Here is a 15,264-nt window from a genome sequence, read left to right on the forward strand (position 1 = left end):
ATTCTTTATTCATATTAAACTTGGTTAAATCTATAAAAGCATAAATATAGTTAATTGCTAAACCAATTTTAACCTTATTTACATATCAATATTAGTTAATTATTAATTTAGTTATTTTATATTATTAAATTTTGTTAAGACAAAGTGCTTTCTCGGTCAGCAATTTTGTGCTCGCGCTATTTTCTCGTTTACCATTCTTTTTTAATGAAACATGCATTTCACATGAACACCACACATAATGAATTCACTTTTTTTATTAGCATTTTCAGCGGAAGAAGTGCTTAACAATTTAGCATCTCCTAATCAGCACTTCAAAAACAATAATAACAAATGTCACCATGACAAAACAGTAATACTTGAATAAATTGAAAATAAAAACATTTTAGTAATAAATTTAAAAAAAGTGACACATTAATAAAAAAACCTAATAATATTAATTTGTGCACTAAAAGCAAGTGTTAACCGAAGTCTAATTTAAATAACTTTGTTAAGGTGTAAGAAATACCCAAACACCTTTGTCTACAGAAATATTATTTATTGGTCACCTTCTTAAAACATTCACCACAATTGGCACCTATAATTTGCTACTTCCAGTTCCACTTGGTCTTGCTGGTTTACTACATTTCTATGGCGCCTTACCACCATATTATTATACTGTTTATTAGAATTATCTTTATATAATTATTTAAACTTTGATTAATTTTATAATGTATGTTTTCTGCAAGGTTGATTTTTCTTTCTTATTATTCAACTCATCAAGCGTCTTTTATCTGTAAAATTTGTTAGATATAGGATGATTTCAAAATATTATATAAGATAAAACAAAAGCTTAAATAAGTTCAACATTGATCATTCTTAGTGGATTATATGAAAGCAAATTAAATGCCTATATCATCCACCAAATGGGCTTGAGTTATCATCATGAAATTTGAGTATTTCTCTCATCATTTATACCACTCATTTTTATTGCTATGATTATACTATATATAATTAGCTAGAAATATGTGCAATTGTTTTTAAAAAAATTACAGCTAATTCTTTAATTATGACTACATTTACACTAGTAGATGTATAACGACAATGACAACAACAGCAGTTTTGCTAATATATCTTCTAAAAATATATTTTAATAATAAAAAATGTTTTACTAAAAGTATTAATATTTTTAATATAATTAAATACATTAAAAATTAAAAAATATTATTAAACAATTTTTGGCTGAAAATTTTTGTTTCCTTAAACTTTTATTCGATAATAAGAATATAGTTCAGTTGATGCTGACTTCCACTAGATCAGGGTATATAGTACGGATCATTATTATTATTAGCTTCAATCCCACAAAGAAATAAGAAACTGATGATATAATTTAATCCATATTTAATGGTAGTGGTGCTTCCCTTAACGAAACCTTGACCATAATGGGGCCCAAGGTTTCCACTTTAGTTTATGCGTTACGCTTCCTGAGCCACAAGTTTAGATATAAGATGATCATAAATTTATGAGCAGAAATATAATCAATTCCACTAGTACGTTACTAACAGTAGCTATTAATTGTGGAGGTTACTGTTCTTCAATTTCAAGAACTAAAACAGTTCCAATTTCATTATTGCCCTTTACTGCACAAACATTGTGTGGAATGCGCACTTATATTTTGAAGTGTCAACTACATATATCGCCATGCACCCTTTAATTTCAACTCCCTTACGTGGCACCTTGTCACCAGCATGTTTGGTGGACATATCGACCTTCAACAGTGTGTTTTTATATAAAACATAAAGCTGTTCATGACAAATCAATTTTATTTGGTGAGATTTTGAAATAGACTATAGTCAAATTAAACACTTCTCTCTCTCTCTCTCTCTCTCTCTCTCTCTCAATTAAAAAATTAATTATTCTTATTAATATAACAATATATAATTAATTGCGTCTGTAGAACTCTTATATTAATAGTGCATAAAAATTTAAACTTATAGTTTTAAGTTGTAGAGTTTACTTTTTACCACATTTTGAAGCTCTTCATTATAATTCAATAGTTATGGTTTTGTCAAATTAATAACTAGGCTTTGCATTTTTGTAAAATAAATTTGATTTTCTGAATGTCTCGAAAAACACATTTATGTTTTTTATTATATGTAAATAACAGTAGTTAGCTAGATTGAATTATTTATCATTTACATACAATTGCAGTAATTCAATATGATTTATCTGAGTACAAACAGTGCATCAATTGTAACCATAGTTGTCAGAATTGAACCGGTAATCGAACTGGTCAAATTACTGAATTATTAAGTTATTGATTTAATCGGTGGATTACTGGTTGAATTGGTTAACCCAATTCTATATAAATAAAAAATAAAAAAAAGTAAAAAAGTTAAAATTAAAATTTAAAATATATATTTTTACTAATATTTTAAGAATATCTAACTATTCTAAAATAATATGAAATAGGAATAATAAGTATTTTGTTAATTTTGCTCTATCAAAAATATTTTTTGTTTTTATATAAAAATAATAATTATTTAATAAATTTATAGTTATTGTTAAATAAAAATATAATTAATTTAAAAATAAATGAGTTTATAACTAAAATTAAAATAAATTAAATAAAAATAAATTATTTGATAAAAGATATCTATATATATAATATAATTTGTAAACATATTAATTAGAAGTGTGATAGGCTACTGGTTGAGATTTATTCTTTTTTCATTGACGACAGGGGTTCGAAACCCAGTCGGACTAGTTTTATCGAGTTTGACCGATTTTTATCGGTTCACTCTGGATTTGACCGGTTCTCACCCTTGTTTGGTCCAATCAATGGACTGGACCAGTTTAATTTGTAAACATATTAACCAGAAGTGTGACCTGCTCCTTTTTCATTGAGGACAGGGGTTCGAAACTCACCCCACCCATTTTGAAAAATGTTCTTCCAGCGGTTCGATCAGACTGGTTTTATTAAATTTGACCGATTTTTACCGATTTATTCCGAATTTGACCGGTTCGCACCGGTTTAGAATTTGGTTCACCGGTTTTTCGGTCGAATCAGTCGATCCGATCCGGTTTTAATAACACTGATTGTAACAACTTGTATAAATTTTTAAGGAAATATCATAATTATTCTAATTTTACCGGTGCAAATTATGCACAATTATAAATCAAAATGAGCCAACTAATATGAGTTAATCAATTGGTCAATTTATTTGTTCACTTAAATAAGCATTAAAAATTTAAATTTCGTTTTGTTATCTAACAACCTATTAATCAACTAAAATTTTTTAAATAAAGCACAAATTTATAACGGGTTATTAATTAGTCCTTAATTAGTCAGTCAAGCTATGTAATATCGTACGTGGACAATCCAAATAAATCAAAATGAGGCAATGCAATTTATCATATGACGATGATGATGATACGAAGCAAAAGTCTCGTCCCTTAGCATATTTAGCTTATGCAATTAAATGTTTTACTATTATGGAAGAAATCTGTGATGTGATGAAAATGGAAAGAAGAAGAAAAGAAGAATCTGATATACTGAGTAATCAATAGCTAGCCCTAGTTCTATTTTGAAACAAGCCTATTTCTTGTATTTCAAGAAAGTCAGATTCTGGTGATTTTGTTAAATCAGAATATGTTATACTCATGCTCTTTTTGAAAAGAATTAATTTGTTCTTAGATATAAGACTCTTTATATTCCCCTAAGCTCAAGGGCTTAGGAGGAAGCACTTTAAATTTGACCCAAAACAAAGAGAAAAGAAAAGGGGAGTAGGTTAATAACAATATTAGCTATGTAAGTAGATGATAATATGTGTTTAATATAGAGCTGCTTAGAAATCACATGTTGCTGCACAAAGTGTAAATTGATCTCAAAATGCTTAAATGTATTGTATAATATAGAATTTTTTGAAAGTAAGATAACACTTTTATTGTCATAGAAAATTGTGGGTAGAATTGGACAATAAATCCTTAATTCTTGCAGGAATTTTTGGATTCATAGGATTTCAGATTCAGTGTCTGCCAATCAACGAAATTTAGTCTCAGTAGATGATTTGCTTATTGTGCGTTGCATCCTACTTGACCAGAAAATTGGGTTGTTCCAAAGAAGAGGCAGTATCCACATGTATTTGCCTAATCAGCATCTGCAAAGGCAATTATTCGAAAATCAGAACTTGGAGTTAGATATAAACCATGTGAGGCTGCATTGGACAAGTGTCAAAGAATTTTTTTACAGCTGTTTAGTGTTGACTTGATGAATTTTGCATGAACTTACTAACACGATTTATAGAAAATACAATCTCAGGATGAGATAGTGTTGCATATTGTACACCACCGACTATAAAACAATAGAATGTTGGATTATCAAAGGGTTCTGATCCTTGAGAAGTAAGTTTCACAAAAGATATCATAGAATGGGAGCTGGTTTGTAATTTCTCATACCATCCCTGTCAAGTAAACCATGTATATATTTCATTTGTAATATATGAAGAGAATTATTATGCACAGAATTAAATTCTAATCCAAGAAAGTAATGAGAAGTACCAAAGTCTTTTAATGAAAATAAAGTATTCAGTTGAGTGATCAACTTCTCTATCTCACTAAATGAATTCTCTGTGATAACAATGCCATCAACATAAGCCATAAGATAAATTATAGAAGATGGGATAAATCTAGTGAATAGAAAAAGGACCAGTCTTAGTACTTTGAAAACCAAACTTGAAAAAAGTTCCACTAATCTTAGTAAACCAAGCTCTAGGAGCTTGCTTGAGGCTATAAATTGCACGATTTGGTTTGCAAACTTGATTAGGATTAGAAGATGTATATCCGGATAGTTGCTGCATGAAAACTCTTTTAGAGAGGTCCCCATTCAAGAACACATTGCTGAAGTCAAATTGGTTCAAAATTCAATCCTTTAAGATACTAAGAGATAAGACAATTTGAATAGTAGAAGGTTTGATCACTGGAATAAAAATTTGAGTGATATCTACTCCCTCAGTTTGGTGATTCCCTTTTACAACAAGTCTTTGTATTGTTTTTTATAGAATAATCTGGACCATGTTTGATGGCAAATATCCATTTACTCCCTTATCACATTGTCATTAGGCTCAGGATCAACTAAATTTCATGTATTATTTTGCTTTAGAGCATGGTATTCTTCTTTTATGGCAGCAAGCCAATGAAGATAACTAAGAGCTTGTTTCATAGTTGTAGGCACATTATTAACAAGGTCCAGAGTGGAAATGAGAGCTTTTTGGCTTATAGATACCAGCTTTCAAATGAGTAATCATGAGATGAACATTGGTATGTTGAGAGGAACACACTGATAAAACTTGAGAACCTAGTAATTGTATTTCAATACTAGAAATTAGAATAATAGTAGTAGGTATAAGAGAAGTTGGAATAGGTTCAGTAGGTGGAGACATTTCTGGAATTGGAGTAGAAAAGGGATGAGATGTTAAAGAAGTGTTACTAATGTTAGTAGAAGAATTAGAAATAGATAGGGATGTGAGGAATGAATGTGGGAGTATTAGAGGAATTAGTAGATGTTGAAGGTATAAAAGAATTTTTAGAATCTTTTGGAAGGAAAAATCTTGCTCATCAAAAATTATATTTCTTGTAATATAAATTTTTCCATTCAGGCTTAAGCACTTGAATATTTTTTATTGAGGAGAAAAACTAAGATAAACACATTTGTGAGACTTGTCATCAAACTTAATAGTATTGTAAGGTTTGAGATGAGGATAACAAGCACATCCAGACACAAGAAAGGTAGAGTAATCTAGGTTTTGATAGTGTAACATCTCATAAGGAGTTTTGAAATCTAAAACTCTAGTTGGAAAGTTTGTTGATTATATATGTTTCTTGAAGAAAAACATCCTTCCAGTGTGTAAAATGGCATGTGTGTAGTTGCTAAAAGAGAGATATTAGTCTCTATAAGGTGTCTGTATTTGCACTCAATAACGCCTTGTTGATGGTGGTATAAAGGCAAGATAGACGATGAACAATGCCATGAGTTTGAAGAAAAGTTTTGAAGGATGAGGAAAGAAACTCTTTGGCATTGTCAGTCTAAATTGCCTTCAAAACAACACCAACTCTGTTTTTTCATTAATGCCTTGTATTGCACGAAAACTTGAAAAACTTGAGATTTCGCTTGAAGTAAATATAAATATGTATATATTGTATAAGCATCTACCATACTAATATAATATTGGTATCTAGATCTTGAGGTAATAATTGCTATTTCCCAAACATCAACATAAACTAATTGAAGGGAGCAGAATATGAAGTTTAAGAATTAGGAAAAGGAAGAGTATGCAATTTAGCCATGTAATGGTATTCACACACATTTGATGAAGTTTGATCTTTACTAAGAGCTTGAAAATTACAATTGTTCAAGACTTGATTGATTATATGTTGTGCACAGTCGCCTAAACATTTGTGTCATATAGCATCAGTAGCTTTACAATGTGTAAAAAAAGCATGAAAAATTAGTAATGAAGTAGTAAAACCAGGAACTTGAATTTCATCAAAGACGTAGAGGCTATTTCTAAGTAGTCCTTGAAGAAGAATCTCTCGAACACGTGATTTCACAACGAAATTTTGAAACACTTATCAAATTTTGAGAAAGATTAGATATGCATAGTATATTCTTAAGCAAGAATTGCATGCCATTTGAATTTCCATAATGAGATATAGGAAGAGCTAAACTATTTGCTATGAACAATGGTCCAAACCAATGTAATCAGATGCAGAAATGAGAGTAGAATTGTAGAAGCATCATTGGTGAGATGATGACTTGCTCTCGAGTCTGGATACCAAGATGAGTTTGAAATTGTAGATGGTGTTGTCAAATAAGAGCTTGCTGGATTAAACGATGAAAATGATGGAGTAGCCACTTAGGAAAATGGTTGATGAAAAGATGATGGTGGCGGGAATGGTCTTGTTAATTGGAAAGAGGTACTGGAGAATTGAAGAGGATCATAGGCTGGGCCATAGAAGTTTTGATCAAACCCAAAAAAGCATTATAAAGCTTGATGATCAAGTCTACTACATAATTGACAAGTTAGCCTAGCATTCGATTGTCAAGATCCTTTGTCTCCTCTACCAAAATGCCCTCTTTGATGACATACCTCTTCTACCACCAGCTCCTCTAGTAACAAATCTTGAATTATCAAGATTGGTTTGAGCCATATTTGCTTGAGAAAGATTTAAATAATACTATTTAAATCTCTCAAGCATGTTTTTGTGAGCAATCATCATTGCTTCAATTTTCCGAATTGTTTATAATTCAGGTTTAGCTTGAATAGTAGTGATGCAATTTGAGAATTCTTCAGAGAGACCATCACAGATTTCAGCCACATGGTCTTCAATAGTAATGGTACAACCTATAGCAAGCAAGGAATTAACAAGATGTTTGATCTTCTCTATATATTATGTAGCAGTCAGATTGAGTTTCTTGAACCCCTTTAATTCAGAGTTCAATTGATTGATGGTTGTCTTAGTGGATGAGATGAAATATTATTGAATCCTTTTCCAAATTTTATAAACAGTTTTGCAATGAACTAAGCAATTTTTGAATGCGGCATCAACAAAGGCAATGAGCCATGAGCTGAGATTGTAATCTTGAAGCATTCATTCCGAGTAGATAGGAGAAACTGTATTAGCAGCCTTTGCTTTAGATGTGGCAAATTCTTGAGGAGTTTTATTTGGAAGTATATGATCTTGGAGGTTTTGCCCTCTAATGGTGAATAACTCAAGTCACAAAATTCTTGTATGGAGTTTATCTGGGATGGGATCGAGGAGGATTTTCAAATTAGCAATAATAGTGGATAGAAGAGTTATGGATCAAAAACCTAAAGCTCTAGATACCATGAAAAAATTTGTGATGTGATGAAAAGGAAAAGAAAAAGAATCTTATATACTAAATATTCAATCATTCAAGGACAAAATCACTTTGTTATTAATCTCAGTCACTGTTTTACAAGAGTGTATCGATCACATATATATAGCATAGTTAGTCCTTGTTCTATTTTGTATACAAGTCTATACATTACAAGAAAAACGCTGAGTACTATTAGATTTCTCGTCGAATTTAGCGTCGTAGAATAGCAGTAAATTTACCAATAGTGAAGATGTCGAATTCGTCAGGTTAAATAATTACTGGCAGATTTACATTTTTGACGGTAAATTCACCGGTAATAATTGGAGGAAAAAAAATAGGCGCGTAAGTTAGTATCGGATTTATCCGACGGTAAATTCATTTAATGAAAACGCTACATTTTGGTGACTAATAATAATTTACCGTCAGATTTTCAGTGGTAATTTTGCTCTAAATTCGAAACGCGAATGCTCTCCTCCTTCATTTTGAATCCGTCTCTCTCTACCTTTTCTTTTCCCACTCTCTCTCTCTCTAATCCTCTCTCTCCCTGCCGCTCTATCAAACTCGCTTATCTTCTCCGGCAACCCCTCTCCCTCTTGCCATCATTCGATTCTGTCAGTCGCTACCAACGTTCTCCCATTCACTTATGTGTCTGTATTGTTTGGTGAATAAATTTTTGTTTTTGTTTTTTTGTTAAATTTAAGATTAATTTAGGTTTTAGTTGTTAATTAATATTATGATTTAGTTAGAAATAATTTTTCTGTTCAGTGAATTTACGTGGTTAAGATAGGATTAGATTATATTATTAGATTTTGTGAGTTCTAATGATGTAATGATGTGATATTTTTGTTGTTGTGCTCTTGATTTTGAATTGGAATTGAATTTAGTAAGTTGGTGATGCTCAAACTTAAATGTATATATTTCACATAATTCAAATTATTATATTCAAATAGGCATATTACTAAATATTTGTGAAGTTGATTAAACTTACTTTTATACGGGTCAATTTTCGGTTAAACTAATTTTATCTTTATAATTAAATAATAATTCTCTTTCATTCTAATAGTTCTTTATTTTATGCGCATAATCAGTGCAATTAATTATATAATATTTTTAATGTGTTTTAAGAGTGAAAATAACAATAAATTAAAAAAATTAAAAAATGAAATCATTTTAAATGACTTATGAATAATTTTTTATTTGCATACTGACAAAATTATACATGTAGTAATATATATTGTTAAATGTTTGTAAAATTAAAATATGCACTTACCCTTTTTTATTATATTTGATTCAACTGATAATGTATTTCTTTAATTAAATTTAACGTGGTTTATTTTGATTAAGCATTTTAAATAATATTGTGAATATGTTTAGCACATTTTTAATTGGTATGCTCTTTACAGATATGACGATAAATAGAGGTATCATAGATCAGCTTAGTAATTATGGTCATAGTTGTGGTAGAGAAAAAATTTCTCTTAGTACCCGAAAATTTTGAATCCTCTCCCTCTTATTTAATTATATATTCTGATAACGTCACAAGTTACAAGTGCATCAGAACTATCGTTTATCACAGTATCTAATTTCAATTAAGTCGCTGCAATAATAAAAACTAGTGCTACACTAGTGCAAAGATAATTATAGATATTAAATTAAATAAAATAATTTTAGATTATTGTTTTTCTAACATTAGCCTAAAATTGTGTGGGCCTATCATACTTCGTTTGTAGATTATGTCTTCACTGGTCTTCAAATTAAACTATGATAGAAAGAAAGGAAGGAGGGGATCAGAAAACCTAGCTATCAAGTTGGACATGAATAAAGCATATGATAGAGTGGAATGGAATTTCTTAGAAAAAGTGTTAATGGCCTTCGGGTTCACTGAGGATTGGGTACAACTAGTCATGAAGTGCGTCAGAAGTGCGAGCTACAGGTTTAAGGTGAATGGGGAGTTATCGCAGAAGGTGATACCGCAAAGAGGTCTGAGACAAGGGGATCCTTTATCTCCTTATTTGTTTATAATAGCAGCAGAGGTTTTCACGATTCTTATGAACGAGGCTCACACAAATGGAGTCATATCTGGTTTCAAAGTCACACCCAATGCCCCTACCATCACTCACCTCCTATTTGCAGATGACTGTATTATTTTAGCTGAGGCAAAGGAAGAGGAGATATACCAGATCATTTTGATTCTAAATGAATACACCGAAGCATCAGGTCAACGCATTAATTTAGAGAAATCAGGCATAATTTTTGGAGAGCAGGTGTCGATACAAGTAAGAGTGAATATTGAAGAAATACTTGGTATAGCTGCGTGGGATAATCCGGGGAAGTATCTTGGCTTACCAGGTCAATGGGGGAGATCTAAGAATAGAGCATTGTCATGGATAGAGGAACGGGTGATGAGTAAGTTGGAAGGATGGAAAGAGAAGTTACTAAATCAAGCAGGAAAGGAAGTATTGATTAAAGCAGTAGTTCAAGCAATTCCAACATACGCGATGAATGTAGTTAAATTTCCTAAAAACTTTTGTCAGAGATTAAGCGCCAAAGTGGCGAAATTTTGGTGGGCTGCACCGGGCAAGGAAAGCGGAATACATTGGAAGAGTTGGGATAAGATAACTATGAGTAAAAAAGATGGAGGTTTGGGTTTCAAAGATTTCCATGTTCAGAATTTAGCTCACTTGGCCAAGCAAGCATGGAGGATCGTAGAGAACCCGGAGTCTCTGTGGGTAAAATTTGTGAAAGCAATATACTTCCCAGATTGCTCTTTTTGGGAGGCTCAAAGGAACGTAAAAGCATCCTGGATGTGGAGTAGTATTCTAGAGGGGAGGGACTTTTTAAGGAGGAACGGTAGATGGAATATCGGGAATGGGAGGAAAGTAAAGGTGTGGGAAGATAACTGGATTATAGGTTCCAAGAAAAATCAGGATGAACAACATAGGGAGGTGCAATTTGTTAGTGAACTAATGGATCCAGGGGAAGGATGGAATTCTAGGAAGATCAGTTCTATCTTCAGTTCAGAGTTAAAAGAGAAGATCATTAAAACTCCTATTAGCTTATTAGATAGAGAGGATTGGTTGGTGTGGCCATATACTTTGGATGGATCCTACTCTATTAAGTCGGGCTATTATGTGGCAAAAAAGGAACACATGGGAGTGAAGGGAGGAGAAGCGTCCACAAGCAGTGACCTAAAAGAATTATGGGTAGAAATTTGGAAGATTAAAGCTCCTCAAAAAATAAAGACATTTATGTGGAAAGCTGCACATAATATTATCCCAGTGAATGAGAACCTATTCAAAAGAAGAATTGCTAAGAGTCCTATGTGTCAAATTTGCAACCTAGAAATTGAAAGCACAGAGCATGCTATTCTATTGTGTCCTTGGACGAGAGCTGCCTGGTTCGGCGCCCAGTGCCAGAAATGCCCAACTATGGATACAGTTTCATCATATGGAAAGTGGATTCTCGAACGTATACAGGAAATCAGACGAAGCGTAAAAACAGGGCAGGATGTTTTGATCAGCAGGATAGCCTTTCTTAGTTGGGAAATATGGAAGACTAGAAATGAAGCAGTGTTTCAAAAAACAGGAATCAATCCAGCCAGCACAATTCACAGAGCAAAAATGGCAGAGATACATTTCATAGAAGCAACACAGGATAGGCAGATAGAGAATAAAAAACTAGTAAAAAGAAAAAGTAAAACCCTTACCTGGAGACCTCCCCCGGAGCCTTGGGTAAAGGCTAATGTTGATGCATCCTTTAAAGCAACAACAGGGACAGGAGCCACTGCAGTGACAATCAGAGACAGTACAGGAAATCTTGTAATTGGGGAATCAACAAAAATTATGGCGGGTTCTAGTCTAGCAGCGGAAGCTTTAGCAATCAGACAGGCCATTATTCTATCAAAAAATATGGAGATGAAGAAGGTGTTAATAGAATCAGATAATATAATACTAGTGCAAACGTTAAAATCAAAAAGCAGAATAGGTGAAATTGATCCTATTTTACTGGATATTTTTGAACTCACAAGAGGGGAAACCGAATTTGGCTTCACATGGACTCCAAGAGAAGGAAATCGGTTGGCTCACAAGGTTGCAGCATTGGAGGCTATGGGGACGCTGGAGAGATCATGGATCATCAGACCACCCTCAGAAATAATTGTACAGATGCGCAAAGATGCACCCTGCAAGTTGGAACAACATAACTGTAAGGAAGGAGCATCGATGAACAGAAGTGCAGCAATGGCAGGAGAAGAGAGAAGACAGCAAAGTGCGAAATCGGAATAACAACTCAACAGGTTATTTGGCGCAGTATCAATACAACCTCCGATGAAAGACGATGGTGACAACGGATACCAGGCTGAAAAAGAAGAAGAATGGCGTTGTCATTAGGAGGGGTTAGAAGAGATCGTGAGGCAAGAGTTTGGAGAACCCACCGTGAGAGTTGGCTAATTTGAATATGCCATGGAAATTGATTCAACGACAAATTCAAGAAGAAAAGCGGTAGTTGGTTTCAGATAGATTGGGAGGATTTAGTTGAATTTAGGTTTTAGGTGGGTTGTCTTGTTGGGCTTATAGCCCATGGTAAACTATGATATATAAATAGATAACATGGCACAAAATCTTGAAGTGAAATACTTGGATCCACATGAAAGAAAAAGTTACAACACTCATTTGACCATATATAGAATTTGACTCAATACATTGATGACGAGTCAAAAAGAACAATAAAGAAAAAAAGGTCAGTAAGTATATCTAATATAGAAGTGTTACACAAATTAAAACCACCCACATTATACTATCTTCATAGCTTATCCCATTTTATTCTCATCCCACTAAAATTTGCACTTATTCCATTCGAGCATAATTTAATTTATTGATCAGATTTTGCATAATTCTACTGGGTCTTCACCATTGCAGTTTGATGTATCTTTGGTGATAGTGTGAACTTGTTGGTCACCTTCTTTACCCCACAACAGCAAATAGAGACCAACGATGACAAAACATGCGCCAATCATGCTGAAGATTAATTTCAGAATAATAATAATAATTAATTAGCATTATTGAAGGATAGTTAATTAATTAGTTATTCAAGTTAATTATTATACCTGCCCAAATAAAGTTTCTCGCCAAAGACGAAATATGCTAGAATTGCCACAAGCACGGTACAAAGTGGGGTAGTCATTGTGACAAAGACTGGCCCTTTTTTCTCAGTGCACCATAGCTGAACATATATGACCAATCCAGACACCACAATTCCCTGCCATTTACAATAACAAATAAATATTCTCTATTTTATCTTCTAGGAGGCAAGGAATTTGTACTGCCAACATGCTGCTTCAATTTTAAAATTTTATATAATTTCTATACCAATTTTATAAAATTATAATAAAAGATCATTTGTTTTCATTAAGATAAAAGTGATGACTATCTTTGTGTGGCATATTAAGTGACCAATAAAAGTTTTAGCCAATAAAACTTAACGTTCATAGAACAATTCAAACATATATGTATGAATATAATAAGAGAAACAGTACGATTAACTGTCTATTAAATTATCAATTTTATAGTTATTTCTTACAAAATTAAAAAAATATGTATTTTTTCACTATTTTTTCTTTGCATTTTTTTACATATTTTTATAGAATAAAACATGTAGGTTTTATTTATTTTTTTTTTCAATTTTTATGGATCACTTTTAATATTAAAAATAAAAGGCGTACATAAAAATAATCTATCCACATCACATCTAACTTATTAAGGAAACCACTCACATAAAGAAGCTTAAAACGTCTTTTTTCAAAGATGTTTTTTTAATAATTAAAATTCAACTTATATAATCGATCAAACTGTGTTATTTTTGTCAAAATTAGAAGAAATAAATCAGTTTGACCGAAAAATCGATAAACCAAATTTTGAACCAATTTAAATTAATATTTTTTATAAAAATGATTATAATACCTCTATTATAGAAAATGACTTAAAATATTTCTATTATATATTTTAAAAACTCTAAATCATAATCTTTCTCTTCTCTCTATGCCATCATTGAATTAGAATTTAAGATTTTTAAATTAATATATATAATAAGAATATTTTAGTAATTTTTTATAATAAGAGTATTATATCTATTTTCTATAAAAAAGAATATTAATTTAGATCGATTCAAGATTTGATTTATCGATTTTTCGGTTAAATCGATTTGTTTGGTCTTATTTTAACAAAAATAACACAGTTTGATCGATTATATAGGTTAAATTTTAATTATTAAAAAAGTCTTAAAAAACCGTTTTAATCATCTTTATGTGAGTGGCTCCTATAAATAATATAAAATATTCCTCATCCCATAAACTAATTTTTAAAATCAAGGTTTATTCAATTTCAAATTCTAATTAGTTAATAATTAGCCAAATGTTGATAATAAAAAGTAATTAGTAAAACCGTTAATTTTATGAAACACTTACTCCATATAACGTGGACCACAAATCGATGTTGAAGCCTATGAACCATGCTGAAGGATGATGTTGTACAATTGCTGTGAAAACAGCTGATTGCACTGCTCCAACAAAGCACATCCACGAAGTTAGCGACAGTTGAGCTGGGTACCTTTTCAAAGTGGATGCCTGAAATAATTCCATAACTTGAATTAGTAGTTAATTACATCAGGTTAGAATTGTAATAAGCACAATATTTTTTTTCTTATCTCTCCACATTTAGAGGGAAAAATATCGATCTCCTATGTTTTGTTCCTTCGTGATTAGATTTTCCGTGTGACTTTAATAAAAATTAGATACCCCCGTGTCGCATTGATAGATATTAGATATCCCTACGAGACAACCATTTATTTTGGACTACTCTGTGTCTAATCTCCCGACATAGTGGCCTTTCTCATTGCATGCGTACTTATCCTATTGGTTAGTTCCGTTCCGCAACCTTCTCCCACAAAGATCAATAGGAAAAGAACAAAGAACGAAAGAAAGGGGGAAATAAAATAGGAATACTCACGTCATAATATCTTTATATGAAGATGATATTCTAAATCTTTAGATTATTAATTAAATATATTTAATTAACTTTATCAATTCATCTAATAATTTATAATATTATCTTTATATAAAAGTATCATCACGAGAGTATCCACCAATAAAATAAGGTAAGGTACAGAAGTGACATATAAAATGATGTGTTGGTCACTTGAGACACGCATATAAGTATATAACGCATCTTGTTTCCATTTATGGTCTTTTTACTCTTCCAGAAATAGAAAGCGGATATATGTAATTAGTTTATATTTTATTTATTATTCTAGCTCATTTTGCGAATAATATAATGTTGTTTGTTTAGATATATTTATTTTAGACATAAATTATAATTATTAATTAATTAATTAAA

General features: G+C 31.5%; 2 protein-coding genes across 7 annotated transcripts in view; both read right to left on the reverse strand.

The window, feature by feature from the left end:
- Nucleotides 1-3,811: 3,811 nt before the first annotated feature.
- Nucleotides 3,812-12,443, reverse strand: LOC127741392 (uncharacterized). Of its 5 annotated transcripts, none has more exons than XR_008002358.1 (6): nucleotides 12,309-12,441; nucleotides 12,169-12,232; nucleotides 11,901-12,056; nucleotides 11,583-11,772; nucleotides 4,268-4,439; nucleotides 3,812-4,136 (listed from the first exon to the last, which is right to left on the reverse strand). XR_008002358.1 is itself a non-coding variant. In XM_052253616.1 (6 exons), the coding sequence occupies exons 4-6, from the start codon at nucleotides 11,766-11,768 to the stop codon at nucleotides 4,068-4,070; spliced, it is 423 nt and encodes a 140-aa protein (XP_052109576.1). In that variant the 5' UTR covers nucleotides 11,769-11,772; nucleotides 11,901-12,056; nucleotides 12,197-12,232; nucleotides 12,309-12,443; the 3' UTR covers nucleotides 3,812-4,067. The 5 variants fall into 5 exon arrangements, 3 of the variants coding, with proteins under 3 accessions (XP_052109576.1, XP_052109574.1, XP_052109575.1); XM_052253616.1 differs by having other exon boundaries at nucleotides 4,272-4,439; nucleotides 12,197-12,232; nucleotides 12,309-12,443; XM_052253614.1 differs by having other exon boundaries at nucleotides 4,272-4,439; nucleotides 12,309-12,443.
- A 53-nt stretch (nucleotides 12,444-12,496) lies between these two features.
- LOC107466342 (WAT1-related protein At5g07050) overlaps nucleotides 12,497-15,264 on the reverse strand; it is a 5,335-nt gene continuing 2,567 nt past the window's right edge. The window contains exons 5-7 of one of the 2 annotated variants that reach the window (XM_016085311.3): nucleotides 14,337-14,495; nucleotides 12,981-13,132; nucleotides 12,497-12,835 (exon numbers count right to left, since the gene is read on the reverse strand). In XM_016085311.3, coding sequence (XP_015940797.1) covers nucleotides 12,829-12,835; nucleotides 12,981-13,132; nucleotides 14,337-14,495 — 318 coding nt within the window. In that variant the 3' untranslated portion in view covers nucleotides 12,497-12,828. Of the gene's footprint in view, nucleotides 12,892-12,980; nucleotides 13,133-14,336; nucleotides 14,496-15,264 lie in introns of both variants that reach the window. The other variant, XM_016085310.3, reaches the window with a different exon arrangement.

The sequence above is a fragment of the Arachis duranensis genome, chromosome 9, assembly GCF_000817695.3.
Source record: "Arachis duranensis cultivar V14167 chromosome 9, aradu.V14167.gnm2.J7QH, whole genome shotgun sequence".
NCBI classification, from domain to species: domain Eukaryota; kingdom Viridiplantae; phylum Streptophyta; class Magnoliopsida; order Fabales; family Fabaceae; genus Arachis; species Arachis duranensis.

What these genes read in the sequence shown, in the direction of transcription:
- LOC127741392 (XM_052253616.1), bottom strand. Translation starts at nt 11,768, where the DNA reads ATGGCCTGTCTGATTGCTAAAGCTTCCGCTGCTAGACTAGAACCCGCC. An exon ending in GCTCCGGGGGAGGTCTCCAG is followed by an intron (nt 4,440 to 11,582) that starts GTAAGGGTTTTA and finishes TTTACTTGACAG; the next exon opens with GGATGGTATGAGAAATTACA. An exon ending in TTGTATTTTCTATAAATCGT is followed by an intron (nt 4,137 to 4,271) that starts GTTAGTAAGTTC and finishes TTGCCTTTGCAG; the next exon opens with ATGCTGATTAGGCAAATACA.